Raw genomic sequence first — 22,174 nt, forward strand, 5'->3', positions numbered from 1 at the left:
CCAACACCTAAACATTACATTTGGACAGCATTGGATAGGTCGTGGTGGTCCAGTTCATTGGCCTGCTAGATCGCCGGACCTATCATGCCTGGACTTCTTTGCTGGGGTCAAATGAAGACATTGGTGTACGAGACCCCCGTTAATTCAGTTGAAGACCTTGTCGCTCGCATCTCTGTAGCTGCCGGGGAGATTCGAGACACTTCAGGAATCTTCCAGAGTGTTGGGGATTCCATGCGGGAGCGCTGTGAAGCCTGTGTGTCCAGACAGCCACATCCTATATACTGAAGGAGGCAAGCTTTTTGAAGAAAATAAGTCTAGGCCCCCATTGTGCTATAATATACATTGGCACTATGCTGCCACTTTATTAAGTACACCTACCTAGTAGCGTGTTGAGCCTCCTTTAGCCTTCAAAAACAGTCTGAATTCATCTAGGTATGGATTGAACAAGATGCTGAAAATGTTGTGCAGTAATGGAGCACCATACAGACATGAGTGTGTTACGCAGTTCCTTGAGATTCGACGGTGGTGTAGGTCTGCAGCGACCAGCCCTTTCCAACTCATCCCAAAGATGTTCAATAGGAGTGAGATCCGTGGACTGAGCGGGCCACTGCAGAAAGAAAAGTCATTGTCATGTTCCATAGTGATTCGGGCTTTGTGCACTGGTGCATTATCCTGCTGGAAGTAACCATCTGACTGAGGATAAACTGTCAACATGAATGGATGCACTTGGTCAGCAACAATGTTTAGGTACGATGTGGCATTCAGATGTGAATCTGTGGGTATCAATGGACCCAACATGTGCCAAGAAAATATTCCCCACACCATAACACTGCCCCCACCACCTTGCACAGTAGTCGTCAGACATGACGGGTCCATGGATTCATGTTGTTTTCGTCAAATTCTGAGCCTTTCATCAATGTGATGCACCGGTAACTTCAACTCGTTAGACCAAGCAACTGTTTGCCAATCCTCGATAGTCCAGTGCTGGTGTTTCTGTGCCCACAGGAGGAGGCGTGCTCTCTTGTTCTTCATTGATAACAAAAGTACGATATGTGGCCGTCAGCTGTTGTAGCCCATTTGCGACAAAGTGCGACATTTTGTGGCCCATCTGTTTGCTTGCACAACTCTAGCCATCCTCCTCTGACCTCTCTCTCATCAACAAGCAATTTTCTTCCACAGGAGTGCCGTCGAGAGGATGTTTTCTGTACATTGCACCATTCTCGATACACCCTTGAAACTGTGGTGCATGAAAAGTACAGGAGAACTGCCGTTTCAGAGATGCTTTGTCCAGCACATCTTGCACCTACTACCATGCCACGTTAGAGCACTTCTTTTTCCCATTCTTGCTACAGTTTGTACACTTAACTGATACTAGAAAGGTTGTTCAGCTGCATTTATATCCACAACTGTGGTCACCACAAAATACGGAAAGGTCAGGGAATGACCACCGAGGATGCGGAAAGGTCAGGGAATGACCACCGCATATCCCAGTGCAATATGGCCTTAGTTGCTAATGCTCCTAAAAACCAAAATAACAAACAACAACAACTGTGGTCACGTGACTTGCAAACTTGTGGGACGAACCATTTGTGTGCACAGCAGGGGTGTACCTAATAAATTGACAGCACAGTGTAGTTTATTGTATAACAAAGAATGATGTAATGTATCATATAATATTGTGTAATATCAGATATATGTATCTTAAGGTCCTTAGAAACACCTCAGTAGTATTTACATCATTGGAAGAAGGCTTCTGTTGTGACTTTTGGCTTTGATATACAGGAGTTTTCAAAAGTAGTAAAAGAAAATTCAGTTTGTCCTATGGGCCAAAATAAGGAAAAGTCATAATAAACATTTTTATTTGTTCTATAGGTCCAGAACTTTAAGCAGTTCTGGACCTATAGTTGAAAAAATATCTGTGGAGTTTTGAATAGTAAAAAATAATAAAATTATAAAAAACAATAAATAAAATACAAGTAAGTGCATACCAAGTAAAGAGTTTATTCGTGTACTTATCCTTATTTATATATACCTTATAAGTCACTGCCGATTGCTTTTTCAGTCACTTCTAATAGAGATAGAAGGCTGAAATTTTGTACATATTCCTAATTTTCATGACAATGCATTCTATCAAACTTTGATCTATCAAGCGGTGCACCGTGCAGCCATTGCATGCCATATATCGACTACTTGGATTTATACCTGAACCAGGTTTCGGACCTTTTCCGCACTTCTTTTATGGTTAGAAGGGTGTAATTTTGTAAACAATCTCTTTTGACATAATAATGTTTCCAATTAAATTTGAGCTAATCAATCGCATGGTCCACTGTGCAGCTATTACAAGCTTCATATCAACTACCCACTTTACATGGTTGTATGCATGTAATACATACATATAAAGCATACATGATTTTATCGTTGATCCTTGCATTGTGTAAAGATTTTTTGTTGGTGAAAATCTTTTCACATAAATTTTCAATTGTACTTTATAAAAAATGTATGAAAATTTCTATTCATAAAAAATAATAAAAATAAAATAAAAAATAATATATAAAAAAAAGTTTTTCAAAAATATACCTTAATTCCAATAAAATATAAGGTGTGACCTTTACCATTTTTTAAAATGGGGCATTTTATGTTACCACACCTTATATTTTTTTTTTACTGTTTAACGGTTTTTTTACGGCCGTTACCATTTTTTAAATTGAGGCATTTTTATGTTGCCACACCTTATATTTTATCAGAATTAAGGTATATTTTTAAAAAAATTGGTTTTTTTTTTTTTTATTAGTTTCATTATTTTTTGTCATTTGAAACTCCATATTCAGTTTTTAAAACTCAAACAACCATAGGTTCATAACCATTCAGCATTGTAAATTTCTTTATATGACTTCTCCCCCTTATTTCAGACCCCAGAATATGTCCCAAAATTTTTTGCACGTGCTTTTGAAATATCCTTTATGTTATTTATAAACTTTTATTCGTAATCGTGGACCAAACTATAAGAAAAATGCTGTAAACACTGACTATACTGGAAAAAAACTATTCAAACAACATAAAATCACAATAAGATCAAAACAGTTTATTTATAAAATATATATGACATAAAATCAGATAAAATTAATGAATAGAAGATAAATAATGAAATAAATTGCTTGTCTAAGTCCACCATGCACAAGCTTTGTCTTTCATCATCATTATCAGCCATTTTCAATCCACTGCAGGATGAAGGCCTCTCCATCAACTTTCCAGTTCCTTCTGTTTCGTGCAATGGCCATCCACAAACTCATGAATTTCATTTGTCCATCTCCGTTGTTGTCTTCCAGGTTTTCGCTTAGCTCCTCTTGGGTACCATTCTGTTATTTTCTTAGTCCATCTGTCATCATGTGTCCTGCCCAAGACCATTTTAGTTCTTTAGTTTTGATAAGAATGTCCTTTATTTGGGTTTGCTGCCTAATCCATGTGTTTCTCTTCTTATCTAACAGTCTGATTCCCAATATAATCTGTTCCATTCTTTGCTGTGTAGTTCTCAGCTTCTCTTCCATTCTTTTGGTGAGTGCCCAAGTTTCACTTCCGTAAGTCATGGTGGGGAGTATACATTGGTTCATTATTTTACGTTTCAGACAAATTGGGATATTGCTCCTCAGTATGTGACTATATTTCCTGAATGCTATCCATCCAAAATTTATTCTTCTTTTGATTTCCATCCATTTATCATTATTACAGCTAATGACTTGTCCCAGATAAGTATATGACTCCACCTTTTCAATTACTCCTCCTTCAATCATTATATCCCTTTCTGTAGCATACTTGTTCATCATTACTTTTTGTTTTAGCCATATTCATCTTTAGTCCAAAATCCTTACTAACTCTGCATAACTGATTAAGATTTTCTTCTAATTCTTTGGGATCGTGGCTTATGACCACAATGTCATCTGCAAATCGTAAATGGTTTAGGTACTCTCCATTCACATTGACTCCTTTCTGTGACCAGTCTAATCTTCTGAAACCTTCCTCAAGGGCAGCAGTAAACAACTTCGGAGATATTGTGTCTCCTTGTCGAACTCCTTTCTCAATTTTAAATTTATTACTGTCTTTGTCTAGTCTAGTCTAATAAAGGAGGTAGCATTCTCTTATATTTTCTTCAAAATCATAATATATGGGGTATGTATGCCTTGTCTTTCCAGTGCCCGAAACATTGCCTTATGCTGTATGGAGTCAAATGCCTTTTCATAATCCACAAATGCCAGGCATAATGGTGTTTTATATTCATTTTCTTTCTCCATTAGCTGTGACATTACATGAAGGTGATCCATAGTTGAGAATCCTGTCCTAAAGCCAGCTTGCTCTTTCGGTTGATTCTCATCAAGTATGCTTTCTAATCTGTTAGTAATGACCCTTGTGAACAACTTGTAGATGTGGGATAACAAGATAATTGGTCTATAATTTCCAATTTCTGATTTATCTCCTTTCTTATGCAGCAAAACTATGATTGCATTATTCCACTCCTTAGGCACCACACCTTTTCTGATGCATTTTGTGAAGAGTCTTGCCAGTTTTTGTGTCATGTCTCTTCCTCCCAATTTTAACAACTCTACAGTAACTTCATCTTCCCCGGAGCTTTCTGATTCTTCGTTTTCTTCAACGCATGTTCTACCTCATCAGGAAGGATATCAGGTATGTTGTATGTGTTACTAATTTGCAGTGTTCGAGCCCGTGCCCACCAAATACGGAGGATGCGGAAAGGTCGGAATGACCACTGCATATCCCCAGAGCAATATGGCCTTAGTTGCTAATGCTCCTAAAAACCAAATAACAACACCAACTAATTTGCGATCCATCTTCCCCACTGCTGGCATCATTCCCTCGCTCCTTGTATAACTCTTTATAGTAGTCTTCTGCTATTTCAATTATGCCTTCTCTGCTATTCATAAGTTAAAGTAAAAGTAAAGTGCAGCCATTATCAACCCACTGCAGGATGGAATCCTCCTCAACAGTTCATGCTGAGGGAAATGGACCATAATCTGCCACGCTGTTCCAGTGCGGGTTGGCAGATCGACCATATTCAGCAGTCAGGGGCTTGAACCCCGGTCTACTCAAAGAGCGTGTGCTACTGCACTCCCGCTCCTGCCCACTCAGCTACTAAGTACACCATCGCTATTCTTCAGTTTCAGTATCATTTGTCTTTCTGTATTACTGCTCATGACTGCTGATTTAAATCCTTTGTTTTCCCTTAATGCTTGTTCTACCTTTCTTGTGTTAAATTTTCTTATGTCCTCTCTGAGTCTCTTTCTAATGGTTTTGCATAACACAGTATACTCAGTTTTCTCCCTGTCGGTGTTTTTCTTGCTCTTCATTTGTCTTTTTCGGTTCATCATCACAAGTGTCTTTATCAACCAAAAACTTGTAAGTGATAATAAAATCAATTCTGCCAAATAAAAGAAAATATTTTTTGTTTGGCTATGAAAGAAAGAAAAACATTATTGTCTTGTTCAGACAGTATTATATTTTATTATTTAGCTCCTGTGTATTCATTTTATCTTGTTATTTTGTTGAACGTATTTTATAATTCAACCATTTATTGTGATTGTCATCATCATCCAAATATATTATACCCAGTGGATATACAGGTAACTGTAATAGTGAAAATCAGTCCTTCTGGACTATCAGCTTTGCATTCATATTTAACATAGATAATAGGTGGTACCATTTGAAGTGAGGCAGATAAAGTTTTAGTGACTTGGATTGAAGCTTGGACATTAACTCCAATGATCTGATTATGTGTTTTGATCACCGACAGCCATCACAATATTATTTGTAGCTATAATCAAATGAGTAGGTTCAGAATTTGCTATGCGGTTATGCTATTCTACTCTGGTGGTGAGAAACGAGAAGCATCAGTGGGCTTTATGGTCGATGCTCAGGCCACCAGTAGTGTGATCGCTTTCCAACCAATATCGGACCGCCTGGCAGTCCTTACTGTCAAGGGCACCATCAAGACCCATATTATCTCCGCCTATGCGCCAACTGAGACTAGCCTGGACCCGACCAAGAATGACTTCTACAACCAGCTCCAACATACGCTGGATTCAATTCCGCAGACAGAAGTGATCATCCTCGCAGGGGACTTTAATGCCCATATTGGCATGGACAGATCTGGTTGGGAAACAACAATGGGCAAGTTTGGCCATGGGAAGATCAATGACAACGGCTTACGTTTGTTGTCCTTTGCCGCATCTAACAACCTGATCATTGGAAACAGACATTTCCAGCACCCTCAAAAACATCAACTTACATGGCGAAATCCATCTGGCAAGGACTCAGCAATCCTGGACTACATTTTGATCAATGCCAGATTTCGCTCATCACTCATGGACGTTCGTGCCATGAGGGGACCTGATTGCGGATCTGATCACTACCTCATCCGGGCTAAGGTGCAGCTCAAATTACGGCATGCAAAAAGATCATCTCGGTCAGCCAAGCTGGACTGGAGGCAGCTAATGAATGCTGCCAACAAACAGGCATATCAGATCACCCTATCCAACCGCTTCAAGATGCTGGCTGTGCCCGAGGATATAAATGAAGAAGAAAAGCAGATCTCTGATGCCATCCTGGAATGTGCCAAGCCCCTATGTCCACCTGCCCGACGTCGAACACAACCATGGATATCAGACGAGTGCCTCGACCTCGTGGACAAACGGAAACAGGCAAAGTTGGTCGACTTTGAACGGTACCGGCAGCTAAACCGAGAAGTCCGACAAAGAATGACAGCAGAAAGAGAAGCATACTGGAACCAAGTGGCAGACGATCTTGAAGTGGCGGCATCCAAAAACGAGTACCGCACTCTCTACCGCACCCTCAGATGTCTGAGTGGAAAGACCAAATTGACTAGTGACAACATCAAGAATGCTGATGGGACCTTCGTGCGATCACCATCCGAACGCCTGCAACGGTGGAGTGAATTCTTCAAAGCTTTGTATAATCACGACCCACCTCAGGGACCGCCAGCAACAGCACTCTCGATCGACCCCCCTGAGGTCTCCATGGTCGATGTTGAGCCTACAGTAGAAGAAGTGAAAGCAGCCATACAATCCCTGAAGAATGGCAGGGCACCAGGAGTGGACCAAGTCACCACAGAAGCGATCAAAGCCGGGGGAGATGTACTGCTTCGCCGACTACACTCACTCCTCAAAACCATCTGGTGCACTGAACAAATTCCGTTAACATGGAGGAAAGCCATTATCGTACCGATCCACAAGAAAGGTGATAACCGGGACTGCAAGAACTACCGTGGCATCAGCCTCCTTTCCATCATCGGAAAGGTCTTTATGAAGATCATCCAGTCAAGACTGCAAAAACATCGCGAGCAAACCAGTCGAGAAGAACAGGCAGGATTTAGACCCGGGCGAGGATGCTGTGATCAAATCTTTGCCATTCGTCAGCTGATGGAGGAGAGGATCCGGTGTGGACAGCGAACCGTCATTGTTTTCATTGACTTTAAGTCTCCTTTCGACTGTGTCCACCGGCCTGCCTTATGGAAACTACTAGAGGTTGAACATGTACCTCGAAAAGTCATCACACTCCTCCAAACTGCATACAACTGTTTAACCAGCCAGGTGCGCATCCAGAACGATTTATCTGAGGAATTTACCATCCAAACTGGAGTCCGCCAAGGGGATGTAGCCTCCCCGTTGCTTTTCAACATCGTGGTCGACGCCATTATGAGGCAAGCATTCAGAAACAGACAGGGCATACAATATGACAAGGATCACTATGTGACTGACCTGATGTTTGCTGATGATAGTGCTATCCTTGCCGGTAACGACGCTGAAGCCACGGACATCCTCTACAACATTGCCCGCATTGCCCGGCCATACGGTTTGAAGATCAATGCTGGTAAGACAAAGGCCCTGACAACAGATGGGTCACAAGCCACCATCTATCTCGAAGGCGTCCAGATCGAGCAAGTGCAGGACTTTAAATACCTTGGGTCGCTGGTCCAGGAGAAGAAAGTTGCATCCACCATGGAAATCCACAGCAGAATTGGAGAGGCGGCCACTGCGTTCGCCTCGCTCAAATGGTGTCTGTGGAAGAGGACCAACATTTCCACAAAGACTAAAATCCGACTCTTCCAGACTTTGATCCTGCCCATTCTTCTTTACGGATCGGAAACATGGATTTGTCTCAAGTTAGATTTGAACAAACTTGAGGTATTCCAAATGCGATGCCTGCGGCAGATCTTGGGCATCTCTCTTCGCGACCGCATCACTAATGATACCATCCGCGCCAGATGCCAACAGCAACCAACCATTGCCGACCAAATCCAGAAGCGAAGGCTCAGATGGTTTGGCCACGTATGTAGAATGGGCACGAACAGAATACCATCCACACTCCTTTGGAGACAACGACCCACCCAATGGAGCATCCAACGGACCGCGCCTAGGAAAACGTGGGCCAAGCAAGTGGAAGATGACTTGAAGAGCCGACGTCTCGACCTTAACCAGGCCAGGACTGAAGCCATGGATCGTAAGGTATGGAAGAACATCACAGAGCAAGTCCGAAACCCTGCGGCACCTACAGCAGCATACTGGTTGCGTGGCCAACTGCCTCCCCCAGCTGCCAGCTAAGGACCAAAGAAGAAGAAGAAGAAGGAGAAGGTTCAGAATATTGCTTACTTTCTGAATAATTTTGATTACCTGCCAAGATGAAAACATTATTAACAATAGAAAGATCGATCACTATAATCTTCCTCAGGGCTGCCTTTGTAGCCAGGTGGCCAGGAGCAGCGGTGCGTAGCACACGCTTCTTGGTTAGACCGGGGTTCAAGCCCGTGACCACCAAATACGGAGGATGCAGAAAGGTCAGGGAATGACCACCGCATATCCCCGGAGCAATATGGCCTTAGTTGCTAATGCTCCTGAAAACCAAATAACAAACAACAAACAATCTTCCTCAACAATTTTCAAGTGCATTACAATCAACAAATAATGTGAATGATGCCTTGTCAATGCCCCAATGTGAGTATTTGGACTTAATCTAGACATGATCCAGCAGTAAGGCATAATTTGTTTATAATTTGTTTGATATGTTTATGATTTTGTGTCATGTCTCTTCCTCCCAATTTTAACAACTCTACAGTAACTTCATCTTCCCCGGAGCTTTCTGATTCTTCGTTTTCTTCAACGCATGTTCTACCTCATCAGGAAGGATATCAGGTATGTTGTATGTGTTACTAATTTGCGGGGTTCGAGCCCGTGCCCACCAAATACGGAGGATGCGGAAAGGTCAGGGAATGACCACCGCATATCCCCGGAGCGATATGGCCTTAGTTGCTAATGCTCCTAAAAACCAAATAACAAACAACAAACAATCTTCCTCAACAATTTTCATGTATCAATTTGTTTGATAGTAACAGATATAATGAAGAGAGAGAGAGCGAGAGCGTGCTATTTCTTTCCTGCTTTTATTTTCTGATGTACAGCAAAAACATTATCTAGCATGGTGGAGATTAGATCATTTAAAAGGTACTATCCAATAATTTTATTTCACTATTATTATTCACTATTTTTTTGGTTATTTGAGTGATCCATCAACCTATAAAAAAACAGTGAATAATAATAGTGAAATAAAATTATTGGATATGTACCAATGTAAACCATCTCCATCTGAAGGACAATTGAAGAAAGTAAAATTTAATTTAGTTTAATTAAAAAATGTAATTATTGTATGGTACTGTAACATTAATTCAAACTAAACATTTACTGATTCCCTTGATCAGTTGCTAATATCAATGCCATGCCATTTTCTTGGATTGGTTAAATTTCAGAAAAATGCAAATAACTACAGTATTCAATTCTTATAAGCCAACTGGAATTATCAAATCACAATGCCAATTTTTTTGTGAGAGGTGCTACCAAGTGGTAAAAAATTTGATATGTAACATTAAAAAAAAAAGCCACATGTTATATTAAATGTGCATCATTCTGTAATAATAAGCGATTGTTCTGCAAAAAAATAAAATAACAATATATTAGCACAATATTTACTTGTAATTTTATGCAAAAAAGTGATCTGGACTGCAAAGAAAATTACTGTAATTGGCTCTTCTGCCCCGTTATAGAATATAAATATGCAGGTTTCTAGAACTTTCTAGTTATCTAAGTGCAGGCTAACAAAGCCTTTACTGTATATAGGAAATGAAGGCAATAAAAAAGCTGTTGTCAGTTCATATGGCAAAAATTTTAGAAATGGAGAGAAGAATACAATGTTAGTGGGATGATTCTGTTTAAGTCCATAAAAATTAATCTGGCATCGGTGTAAGGGTGCCTGACAGTTACCTCTTGAAAATAACACCCCTGCATTAACTGTTAAATAATAATAATAGCCATACAGTTCAAGGAAGCCACAGGCTTTTGCTATATTGGCCAGGGGGGAAAAAAGAAGAAAAAAAAAGTAGATAAGAAAATACAAATTATTTGCTTCCCACCTCACACAGCTAGTTATCCAGTTGACCTTTGAATTTATTCAAACTGTCAGCCTCAACTACCTTTGAGGCTGACAGCCTCAACTACCTTTGAAAACAACCTGTTCCAGCAATCAATGACTTGCTGGCTAATAGAAAACTTCCTATAATCTAATCTAAATCTCCTCCCCTGTAATTTGAATTTATGATTCCCAGTTCTGGAATTGTCTACAACACTGAAAATTCCACCTCCATTCATTTTACTAACTCTTCTCAGAGTCTTATAAACCTTAAAAAAAAAAAAAAAAAAAAAACAGATTTTTAATCAATTATTAAAAATCCGAAAATTTTCAGACTTCCTAAATATAGTCAAACTACTGTAATAATTTAATTTCTGAAGTGAATTTTTTGCAGTTTTCGTACAAGTACTTGTACAGAAATTGTGCAAGTGAGAACCTGTCAGTGCCCTGCCACCATCTTTGCAACAATTTGGCTTTTAATTGAAGAGTGGCCTTGTTACTGGACAAGTGCCAATCCTATGTTTATACTTTGATTACTTGTGTTTCCTCTCCCACTAGTGCAGTAAATATCTACCATCTTATCCTATTTGTTTCTAAAAGATTAATTACTGTTTTCACATAGTAAAAGTAGCAACATTAAACCCAGCATGCCCTCAAGATGACTGCTACTCTGTGGGAAACAATATGCATAATTTCAAATTTTGCACGCTGTGAAAATTTTGATAGCCTGAAAGCAAAAGTTGCTAATAGTATTAAATGCACAGTGTTTTTAAATTTTTTTAATATATTTATATATGTTATAAGTAGAAATACACTTGCATGCATATGTTTTTCACATGCTTAATGACGTTTTAAGCTGGAAGTGACTAAGAGACAGATGTTTTTATTTTATGTCTAAAACACTTTTTTTTATAATTTTCAGTAGAATTTATAAATTTTTATTTTTTTGAAAATAAAAGATGTAAAACACAGCATATTTTGTAATTTTAAAAAATTACATACAATAAGTATTGCAATCCATTAAGAAAAGATAAAATGTTGCCATTGGTCAAAGTAGTATTCAAGAAAAATACAAAACATTTTCCACAAATGAAAATGGACACCTATCAGATGTCCACCACTTTCTTTGATACAAATGGAGTTGCCACCATTGCCAAGAAAATATTTGAAGTGGTAAAAGGCCCCCCCTCTCTCTCTCTCTCTCTCTCTCTCTCTAGTGAAGTGTGTGGAACTTTTAAAAACTACTCAAATTGTTATGGCGAGGGGTTATAAGAGTGCCACATGGTGTGCAATGTCATTAGTCATGTGCAGGAAATTGCAGGGATTTTTGACTACTTGCATTGACTAAAATAAGCAAGTTTGGTACATTTATACGATATTTGTAATGAACATGGCATTGTTTAATCATATTTCAGTGTACAGTATTGCAGATGTGCACTATTATATATAATATCTTCTCATGTTGTATTTACATTATTACAATACTAATAAGAGAGTCTGGAACCACTTATATTCTTTATTTTCAGGGCAGATCTCTTATAAGTTTAATTTTTTTCCTTATTTTTTATATATGGGCATTAAGGTTTGCATTCTAATAATACAAAAAGAATAATCTTACCATAAATCATATATTGATAACTTAAATTTATTTATTTTTTTACTATTATATTATTTGCAACTGCATGAACTGTTAATTTTTGGCTAATTGTAATGTGTGCGTGTGTGAATACACTTCATTTTATGTGTTAATGTTTATTATATTTTATTTCAGACATCATTAAGTAACACTGAAGATGAATGTTCACGTCTTCGAGAAATGTTTAAAAATACTGAAAAGGAGCTTCAGTATCTTGTGGAGAAAGATAGTGATAACAAGAAGGAAATTTTAGAACTTGTAAAAAAATTAAAGGTATGAGATTCAAGAATCTGTTATTATTATTATAATCATCATCATCATTGTGGTGCATAATATCTCAGTGTGCTCTGTATGACCCTAATGCACAAAAAAAAAAAAGTCATTAGGAACAAATCTGTTTAATATACATGTAGTGTATACTGTTATCTTCATTTGAAAACATCAGAGGTTTTGCAAACCAAAGTATTTTCTTATAGCTCTACTTCATCACTATATAACTAGAGAACATTCTGTGAAGCATGCCCTTTTCATTACAGTTGTCACACTTTTTTAGTTATTTTTCCATCGGCTGATGATGATATGTTCCTCAAATGCTTTATGTTCAGGCTACCAGTGTTTTTAAATTACCCTCTTTTCATTTTTTTTAAAACTTGTGCAATGGCAAAGTTAAAGAAAGTGCATTCTTTCTTTTGGGAATTAGTTTGTTCTGTGGAGTTTGGAGGATTATCCTGTCCTTTCTTATTTTATTTATGTACTTATTTATATTTATTTTATTTATTTATTTATATATTTTTTTGTAACTATCAAGATATAAACTGCTTAGTTAATGCAAAGGTATCAATGCTCCCAGCAGAAGAAACTTGCCTTCACAGTTGCTCTGGCATTGCAGTACTTTCAAACAAATGAAATTGCCAAAAGGTTCATCATCATCAGCCATTTTAAATCCACTGCAGGATGAAGGCCTCTCAAGCAACTTTTCAGTTCCTTCTATTTTGTGCAATGGCTGCCCACGAACTTGTAAATTTCATCTGTCCATCTCTGTTGTTATCTTCCAGGTTTTCTTTTAGCTCCTCTTGGGTACCATTCTGTTATCATGTCTTCGAGCTATGTGTCTTGCTCAAATCATTTCAGTTCTTTAGTTTTGTCTTCAAATCTACCGATCACTTTTATATTAATTTATTTATATTTGTCCAAAAGGTTTATTTAGCCAAAAGGTTAAACTTCCAGTTAATGAAAAGATGTGATACTGCTATGATAGCCTGTTTCAGGACTTACTGTTCCTCATCGTATGAGTCCAAATAAATAGTATTAACTATTTTATTTTATAATTTTGAAGCTCTAACTTCATTCTGTGTTGCAGCTTACATTGAACAGCTTTACAGCTGTTTTTCCTCAGTATTGTCATAAGAGACTACCTGCTATCTGATTCACAGCTTATTTCAGGACTTATAGATTTATAGTCCTGAAATAGGCTGTTGTGTCAGTATCTCATATTTTAAATAAATAGCATATTAACCTTTTAACAATGTCATTTGTTTGAACATATTACAATGCCAGGGTAACTTGTTCTGAAGGCCGTTTGCTCTGTGAGTATCAAAACCACTGCATTAACTAAATAGTTTGAGTTTTGCTGGGGCCACAAAAGAGAGAAAGAGAGAGAGGACAGGGTAATCTTTCTAATTCCTTATAACTTCAAAAAAGCCAATAGCATTAGCCATTTTATATATATTTTTAGTTCATTTAAAATTCAAGTTTCGCCTTCAACTCGGCCATAATGAATTTCATGGTCAAAGATATCAATTACAGTCTCTTAATTAGAAAAGTTAATTAAAGCTGATGTATAGTTTAATCTAGGGAATAATGCTGGGTTTCTACTTAGTGCAATTTTCTCATATTGTGGAGGCACTTTGCCATGAGTTGCCTTAGTATTGTACTTTTGCACTATTATACTATTGGCAGAGTGCCTCCACCATAGATCAATCAACTTAAATAGCAAACCGAGTTTGCTTATAGCCGTGTACAGAAAGAGGCTGTTCCTGATATGTATAATGACTATTTAGACTTATAGTTTTCATAGCTTGAGGCTATTTCCCCTGACTAAATTTAGTCTACTTTACTTATTACACCAGCTTGCACTCACATATTGTGTAAATATCTTGTCACTGAGTTGCTCAGATCCTCATGTTGCCAATCTACTTACCAGCAAGACTCCAATCAGAGTTGAAACATCAGTCTGAGTATGGCATGCACTTTTAATAAAAAGCAATACACTTCATTGGAGTAGTGCCTTTTATTAGAGTAGTGCACTACCAGGACAACTCGTGGTTAAGTGCCTCTACTGTATGAGATTGATGCACTAAGTAACAATCCCAATTTGTTTGTAGCTGCATACAGAAAGGTGGGTATGTCCAACATGTATAATGACTTTTAGAGCTGATGCTAATTTTAATATTTTTGCTGTTTTGTAGTTTTAAATACAGTTAGCGCTGGTTATAGTGATTACTGGTTATTAGAATCAGCCAATGTAGAATAAAATTCAAAAAATCGATTCAAATCAATGAAATGCACTACACTTTCATTGTTTATTAGAATCACATTTTTGTTTATAAGAATCAATTTTGAATGGCTCTGTGATGTTTTTCTAAAGGTCACAACCATGAAACAATAAAAACAATTTGCAGTTTCTGGTTTATTGAGCTTTTCTGTTAGAGCAATAAATTGGTAGTAAACTCGATCTTATTGCATTTGCGATGATACCAATAGCTGGAATTCTGTGTTTTCACGTTATTATGGTGAAAGGTGTTTTCCCTTCACTGAAATCTGTTCTTCATTTCTATATCTGAACTTCATCTTATTTGCATGTGTCATGTTAGTTCCAATTTGTGTGTGTGCTTTGTTATTGATTGATGCTTATCTTTTTTACTGTATATTAAATTTTACTACCTCCCCAAAAAAAAATGTCAATGAACAGAAAAAGAATGAATTTATGAGTGTAAAAGAAAGTTACGAATTACAGAAACATATGATAAATTAAAATTAGGCAATATGTCTCAAAGGGAAGTGGCAGTAAAATTAGGAGTGCCTCAGTCATCAAAATTATTAAAATCACGTCACACATTAAACACTAATGTGATTAGTAAAACCAGAAAAAGGAAGCATGAAGGGAAATGCCAAACAGTAGATGAAGCTCTGTTCGTTTGGTTCAAACAGGCCAGCTCATTTAATGCACGAATCAATCATAGAATTCTTCTTCAAAAAGCTAATGATTTTGCTGAAAAACTACATGAAGAGTTTAAGGTGGTGGACAGATGGCTGTCAAGATGGAAGGAGAGGCATGATATTGTTTACAAAAAACTTCTTGGAGAAAAGCAGGATTCCGATGGTTTTGCAGCTGACACCTAGTTGAAAACCTCTTGACAAACTATGTTAAGCACTTATAATTCTGAAGACATTTTTAATACAGATGAAACATGGTTTTACTACAGGGCTACCCTAGACCACTGCATGCTTTTTAAAAATTCCTCTGCATCTACAGGAAAGAAGATAAAGGACAGGATTACAGTTCTTTTAACATGCAACATGACAGGAACAATCAAGATGAAGCCATTAATTTAGCATTAGCATTAATAGAGGAATTTGATGCAAGAAAGCAAGCTTATGCAGCATCAGCCAAAAAAAATAAAATAAAATAAATAAATAAATAAAAAATAACCACTTCCACTTCACCCCTCTGTTCGTTCGAAATACCTGTCCAGCTGAGCCATAAACTTATTTAGGCTATCAACTTCCACAAGGGATGGAAGTCTATTCCACCAACCAACCACCTGCTGGCTAAAGGCAAATTTCCTCACGTCTATCCTACATCTGTCTTTTCTCAATTTGAATTTATGCCCTCTCAGGTGATTATTCTGAGCAAGAAGAAGCGTCCCATCAGCATTGAGCATGCTCAAACCATTCAAGGCTTTATACACCTCTATCAGATCATCTCGCCGGTGCCTAGTCTCCAGACACTGTAATTTGCAAAACTTAAGCCTTTCTTCGTAAGAGCGCCCCTTTATTCCATTCACTAATCTTGTTGCCCTTCTCTGTACTCGTTCCAGCATCTCTACATCCTTCTTGAAATGAGGCCTCCAGACCTGTATACAGTACTCTAGGTGTGGTCTGACCATTGCCTTATACAAGGGAACAATCACCTCCCTATCCCTGCTAGAAAAATTCCTATATATCATCGACAATACACCATGCTACTCTTGCAGCCCGTCTGCACTGCTCAGAAAACTTAATATCTGCCTGCACAACCACCCCCAGGTCCCTTTCATTCTCTACCACTGTCGGTGTAGTACCACAGAGTTGATACGTTGCTCTGGGGTTGCTGTTTCCCATGTGTAGTACTTTACATTTGTCAATGTTAAACTTCATTTGCCACCTCTCAGCCCATCTGCTCAACCTTTCCAGATCCTGTTGCAGTAGCATTGTGTCAGTAGTGTCCTTGACAACCCTTATCGGCTAGAGTAAATCGCCTAGATGTTTTAAAGGCATAAAACAGCCTTCCTGTTGAATAATGCCAATGCTTGGATGACAGCTTCTTTATTTGAAGATTATCTTCATAAATGGGATTTGCAATTGGATAAAAAAACAGAAAAATTGCATTAGTTTTGGACAACTGCCCAGCTCATCCAAAGTTGACTTTCAGAAACATTGAATTAGTTTTTCTACCTTCAAATACCACATCACTGTTTCAACCTCTCGACCAGGGAATAATAAAAACCTTTAAGACCTTTTATAGGTCGGATATGAGGTGAAGAATCTGTTATAGATGCACTTCATATGACGAGTGCCTGCAATGAAGTTTCCAAAATCTGCATTAGCAACTTTTTGCTAATGCAGATTTCCAATTAATCCAAAAAATGTGGATTAATTATTCATGATGGTCAACTAAGTTATGATACTGATCATGTTGAAAAGCCTGAAGACATGGGTGAACAGGAGTTTAATGATTGGGTGGACAAAGATGGTGATCTACAAGTTACTACAGCTTTAACAGATGAAGAAATTGCCCAGTCTGTTACTGATAATTTCACTGAGGAGGAGGAGGTAAATTCAGATGAAACCGAACGAATTCCAGTTACAAAACAACAAACTCATGAAGCTATAGCCATCCTGAGGAGAGTGTTGGAAGAAACTGGTGCAAGTGATCGTGACTATTGACTGTTATACAATATTGAAAAATCTATAAATAGACTTTCTAGTGATAATTTAAAGCAATCTAAAATAAATGACTTTTAAATTATAATCATATTACAAAGTGTTGTTTAATTAATATGTATATTAATTAAGCTACGTATGTAAGTATAAATTTATTTTTATTTTGCTAACCTGTGGATAATATTCTTCCAATTTTCACATATTATTTAATTGGTAATAAAATGTAAATTTGTGCTTTATATCTTTAATTTTATAGCCTCTGGATAATATTTGTTGATTTTCACTTATTAGAATCGCCATTTATTAGAATCAAAATTCAATTTGCATACATGATCACTATAATCAGCGCTTACTGTATTTGCTAAAAAATCACATCATTCCCTCTCCATTTAAACTGGTGCTCGGTGAAAAGGTGACCCGTGGGGAAAAATAGAGAATTGCTGACTATGGCATACTACAATAGATTTGTTTTCAGGTCACAAAATAAATTTTTTTTTATTACCCATTTTGACTCTGTACAGTGCTGTATAATGATAAATATATTTTTAAAAAATAATAATAATAAATAAATTTATGGTATATGAAGGGGCACAAGAACTGTGTATCCCTCAATATCATAAATAATTATTCAGGAGTCAATATTATACTCTTACTTCAATAACAGTACAGATTCCTCTTTTTTTCAGGCTGTTTTCAGATACAGTGAAAATTTGTCTTTACAAGTATAGCCTATAACAAGAAGTCTGTTATAATTAATATTATATTAATGTACTTTAATTTAATAGCATTAATTATGAGAAAATCAGGTTACAGCAAGTGAAATATGTATTACCACATTTGACCTCTGACCTTAATACACAAAATTCAAAAATCATGAGATTAACTCAATCTGGATTGAAGAGAAGAGAAACATTTTTTTGGGCTTTCTACTCATTATGGATGAATTAGTCAGCCTCTGGTGAAGGTTGTTTGACAAAAATATACAGTTTTTCTATCAGAAAATTGGAAGCAAATGGTCCTTTACATGTTGACTGCTAAGCTAGTTTAAGAAAAACGTGCCCTCATGGCCAAAAAATATTTAATAAATAATTTGATTAGTAATTCTAAAATAAATATTTTAATGTCAACAAAGCATGCCCCAGAAATGGTCGATGAACCCTCCACCAGTAAAGGAAGATGAAAAGATTGTCTAGACTGTAAATTATAGCCTTTTATGTGTTAAGAGTGTTTTGGTGAACATCACAAAATCTTCATAATTTTGTAATTGTAAAATTCTTATAATAAATAATCAGAAGTTACTTGCTTATTTTTTCTCATAGCGGCATGCAAATTTCATCAGATGTATCACCAGAGGCCACATTTTTCAAAAATAATGTAAATTCCTATCAATCGTCAGTGCTATACAGCTGATGTCACCCTGACTGAAACAAAGAGTATCAGCCGTATATGTCCAACACGGCGCTGAAAAAACCTAATGGTGTTGGACATATACCACTGATGTGGCAGTCGACATGTGAAGATCAGGCGAGTTTTCATCTAGGTGGATTAAAAACCCTTTCTTTGCATACATGCATGAACCAGCAATATATGTATTAATATAAGAATTTTGCTATAATAAATGCTTGAAACAGAAGTGATGTAGTGCTTTTCCAAAAATTTTTTTTTTTTTTTTTTTCTAAACTTGTGTTTGCAGGCAGCCATATCCCTTTTTTAATTTTAACTGTTATATTTCTTTCTTCAACTGTATGGAAATAAGTTTTCGATTGGAATGGATGTTTGGAGTGTGGGCGTATGCTTGAAACTAGAATTTTGTTTTCTGTTTATACTTTTGCAGATGAATAGTCAAGGGTAATTGCAGTCATGGATATTTTGTTGAACTCTGCACTTGGAAAAGTGCAATACTTGATAAGTCAAGGTTATTTTTTGTGTGAAAATATGTAATTGTATATTTTAAGGTAAAACTTATTGGGATGGAAGAGAAGTAGAAAAGTACAACTTAATTGTGTAACATTCATATGTAAAACACCCCATCACATATACAGTGTCCATAAAGTCCTTGTGCCCTTTAAAACTGCAATAACTTGTGTTCTTTACAAGAAAAAAAAAGCAGCCTGTAAAGTGTATTGGTAACATGGAGCCTATATAAATAGATTTCCATCTAGATGGTTCTGCATTACTTGTTCAGTCAATGACTCCATTATTTTCCCTGGAACAAAAGTCAAGCTTACAGGTGTGTAATTACTCACTTTCCCCTCTGTTCAATATCAGCAATGTACAAAAAATTTTTAGTTTTTATACACAAAAATAATTACTTAATTTACTCTAATTTTGTTTTTTAATTTTTTTCAAATAATCTACTCTACAAGAGATGGCTTCAATATAATAAAAAGTTAACCGTGGCCTCCGGCTAGCAAAGCTCAAGTTCATATGAACAGTTAGAAGAAAAGTTATGACACATTATACAAAGGAAGCACCACACAGAAATTCGATTTCAAACTGGAAGATGAAGTTTAAAGACTGGTTCCGTTAATGATAAGCCGTGAACTGGAAAGCCTGGATTAAACAAGGAGACTGTGACATCTGTTGAGATGCCACAATTTTTTCTGGAAAAAGAAACCAGCAGATCATCCCAAATCAGTACTTTAAAATAACAGCAGAAATCAGTGGCGATAACAAAATTAATAGAGCAACAAATAAAGAACTGAAATTTCAAATCAGTAATTAGTCTGTAAGAAAAAAAACAAAACAAATCACAGTCCTAGTTATAAATGCTGTTTATACTATTAATTGATTTTATTTATTTTTTTTTTTTCATTCCATTCACTAAATACAAAAATATAAATTCACAGAATTCATTTTCTCTGTGTAGAGGAATGGGGGGGTGAGTTACATACATTGTTTACATTGTAATGTAACTTACTCTGTATTAAGGAAAATCTTTAGAGTCAAATAAATAAGTAAAATCCTGATTTTTATTAGCTCTCTTATGGCATCCTCATACTAAATGCATCAAATTACAAAATTGGATTATTCTTAGCAAGGTTCAGTTTTCTATTTTTATTCTTTATTATTTTTAAAATGTGATTTTAATGTTGGAAGTCAGGTAATAAAATTGCACCTTGCCAAGTATAACCTAATGTTGCATTCATTTGACGCATTTATTTACACGGTAAGACTAGTGTTCTTATTTTTACCATAGTTTTGCAGCCATAATCATCTTATTTTAGTAATAAAGTGTTTCTATATTATATTGTAGTATCTCTTTACCCATACACTTGTTTGTTTGTCCAGGAAGCTGAAGAAAAACAACAAGAGTTGGCCAGTGCAGCAGCCGAAGAAAGAAAAGTGCTAGAAAACCAGTTGGAAGTAATGAGAAAGCAAGAACAAGTGCTATCAGCAAAGGTAATAATTAGATATTAGATAATATGTACTAAAAATAGGATAGGCAAATATGCAATAAAATATGCACCAGATTGCTATTATATACAATAATATTTCACACCATTACCAGTTTATCACGATTAATTGAATTTCAAATTCCTTGAATTCAGCATTTAAATGTAACAAAACTATTAATGAAAAGTTTTAGAATAAGGATCATTTTAACTTGCATGTGGAACCTTTACAGGAAATAATAGTATTTTTCAATGTCCATTGTAGATCTGTGGGTTTAATTTCTGGAAAACATTTTAGGGGTTTTTTGTGTTCTTGGAAAATACCAATATTTCATCGTTTCTTAATGGATTGCGATACTTATTTTATGCAACATTATTATTAAAAAATGAAATTAATTATTTAAAAAGTGCTGTATTTTTTGTACCTTATTTTTTTAGAAAAACAAAAAAAAGTAATTCTGCTGAAAATTTTAAAAAAATGTTTCAGGCATAAAATATAAACATGACTATTAATCACTTCTGTTTTCCTTTTTAAAAACGTGATATGTGCTCAACTTTTATTAGCCATATCTGCTTATAAATATAAAAAATATATACAGGGTGTCTATAAATTATTCATCTGATTATGAAGTTTGATTAAAATTTTATTATGATAGCTATTGTAAAATGGTTTGCTGCACTTAATAAAGCAACTCGAAGAATTTCTTATCACAGTTTCTTATTTTGCAACCGCACTTCAGTAAACTTCCACATGGGCGCCTTTGATAGTACACAGAATGTCAAGGTAACCGATTTCATTCCAAGTGTTTTGAAGCATCTCTTGAGAAATGGAAGTTTCTGCCTGTTCAATCCAGTCTTTTCACCCTCCTTAATTTAAAAAAAAAAAAAAAATTTTTTTTTTTTTTTTTTTTTAATAAGGAGGATAAGACCAACAAATTCTTCCATAAATATAGGAATGGCAGTCCCAATGCAGCGTACATGGAAATATTAAGGTAAAATTAAATAAAACAGTATATTTAGATTACAGGATAGTTTAGGGCTAAAGCCTCAGGTGACGTTAAGAAGTTAACTATCATACAAGTTAGTGCAGTTGCATCGTTTCTGTACGTAGCCAACTACTTAAATAGTTATAAATTGGCATCATTAAGTATATCTCATATTGTGAATACCTTCACAACAAGTTACGATGATATTGCACTACCTTGAATCTAAATTATCCCACACCATCGAGCATCTCTCATGTTGTGGAGTTATACTTTGCAACTGGGTTGTCATCATTGCAACACCAGGGTACCTGCCCATCCACCCACTGATGAGGAGCCAATAAGCTCCGAAACCGTGCCATATGGGTGATGGTATCTGCTGAGAATAGGTAACAATGGCCTTCTCCTGGGGCTTTGAAGTAGTGCAATATTGTGGTAACTCATTGTGAAGGTATTCACAATATCAGATATAC

The 22,174-nt window shown here is 36.4% G+C and overlaps 1 protein-coding gene across 3 annotated transcripts in view; it reads left to right on the plus strand.

Moving 5' to 3' along the window:
* Window positions 1-22,174, plus strand: part of LOC150086307 (uncharacterized) — a 230,060-nt gene that overhangs the window by 115,714 nt on the left and 92,172 nt on the right. For all 3 annotated transcript variants that reach the window (XM_090374462.1, XM_090374464.1, XM_090374463.1), the window contains exons 9-10: window positions 12,254-12,391; window positions 20,615-20,725. In XM_090374462.1, the coding sequence (XP_090230588.1) occupies window positions 12,254-12,391; window positions 20,615-20,725 (249 nt within the window). The remainder of the gene's footprint in view (window positions 1-12,253; window positions 12,392-20,614; window positions 20,726-22,174) is intronic.

This window comes from Mastigoproctus giganteus, chromosome 5, assembly GCF_048544385.1.
Source record: "Mastigoproctus giganteus isolate SK-2022 chromosome 5, ASM4854438v1, whole genome shotgun sequence".
Lineage (NCBI taxonomy): Eukaryota > Metazoa > Arthropoda > Arachnida > Uropygi > Thelyphonidae > Mastigoproctus > Mastigoproctus giganteus.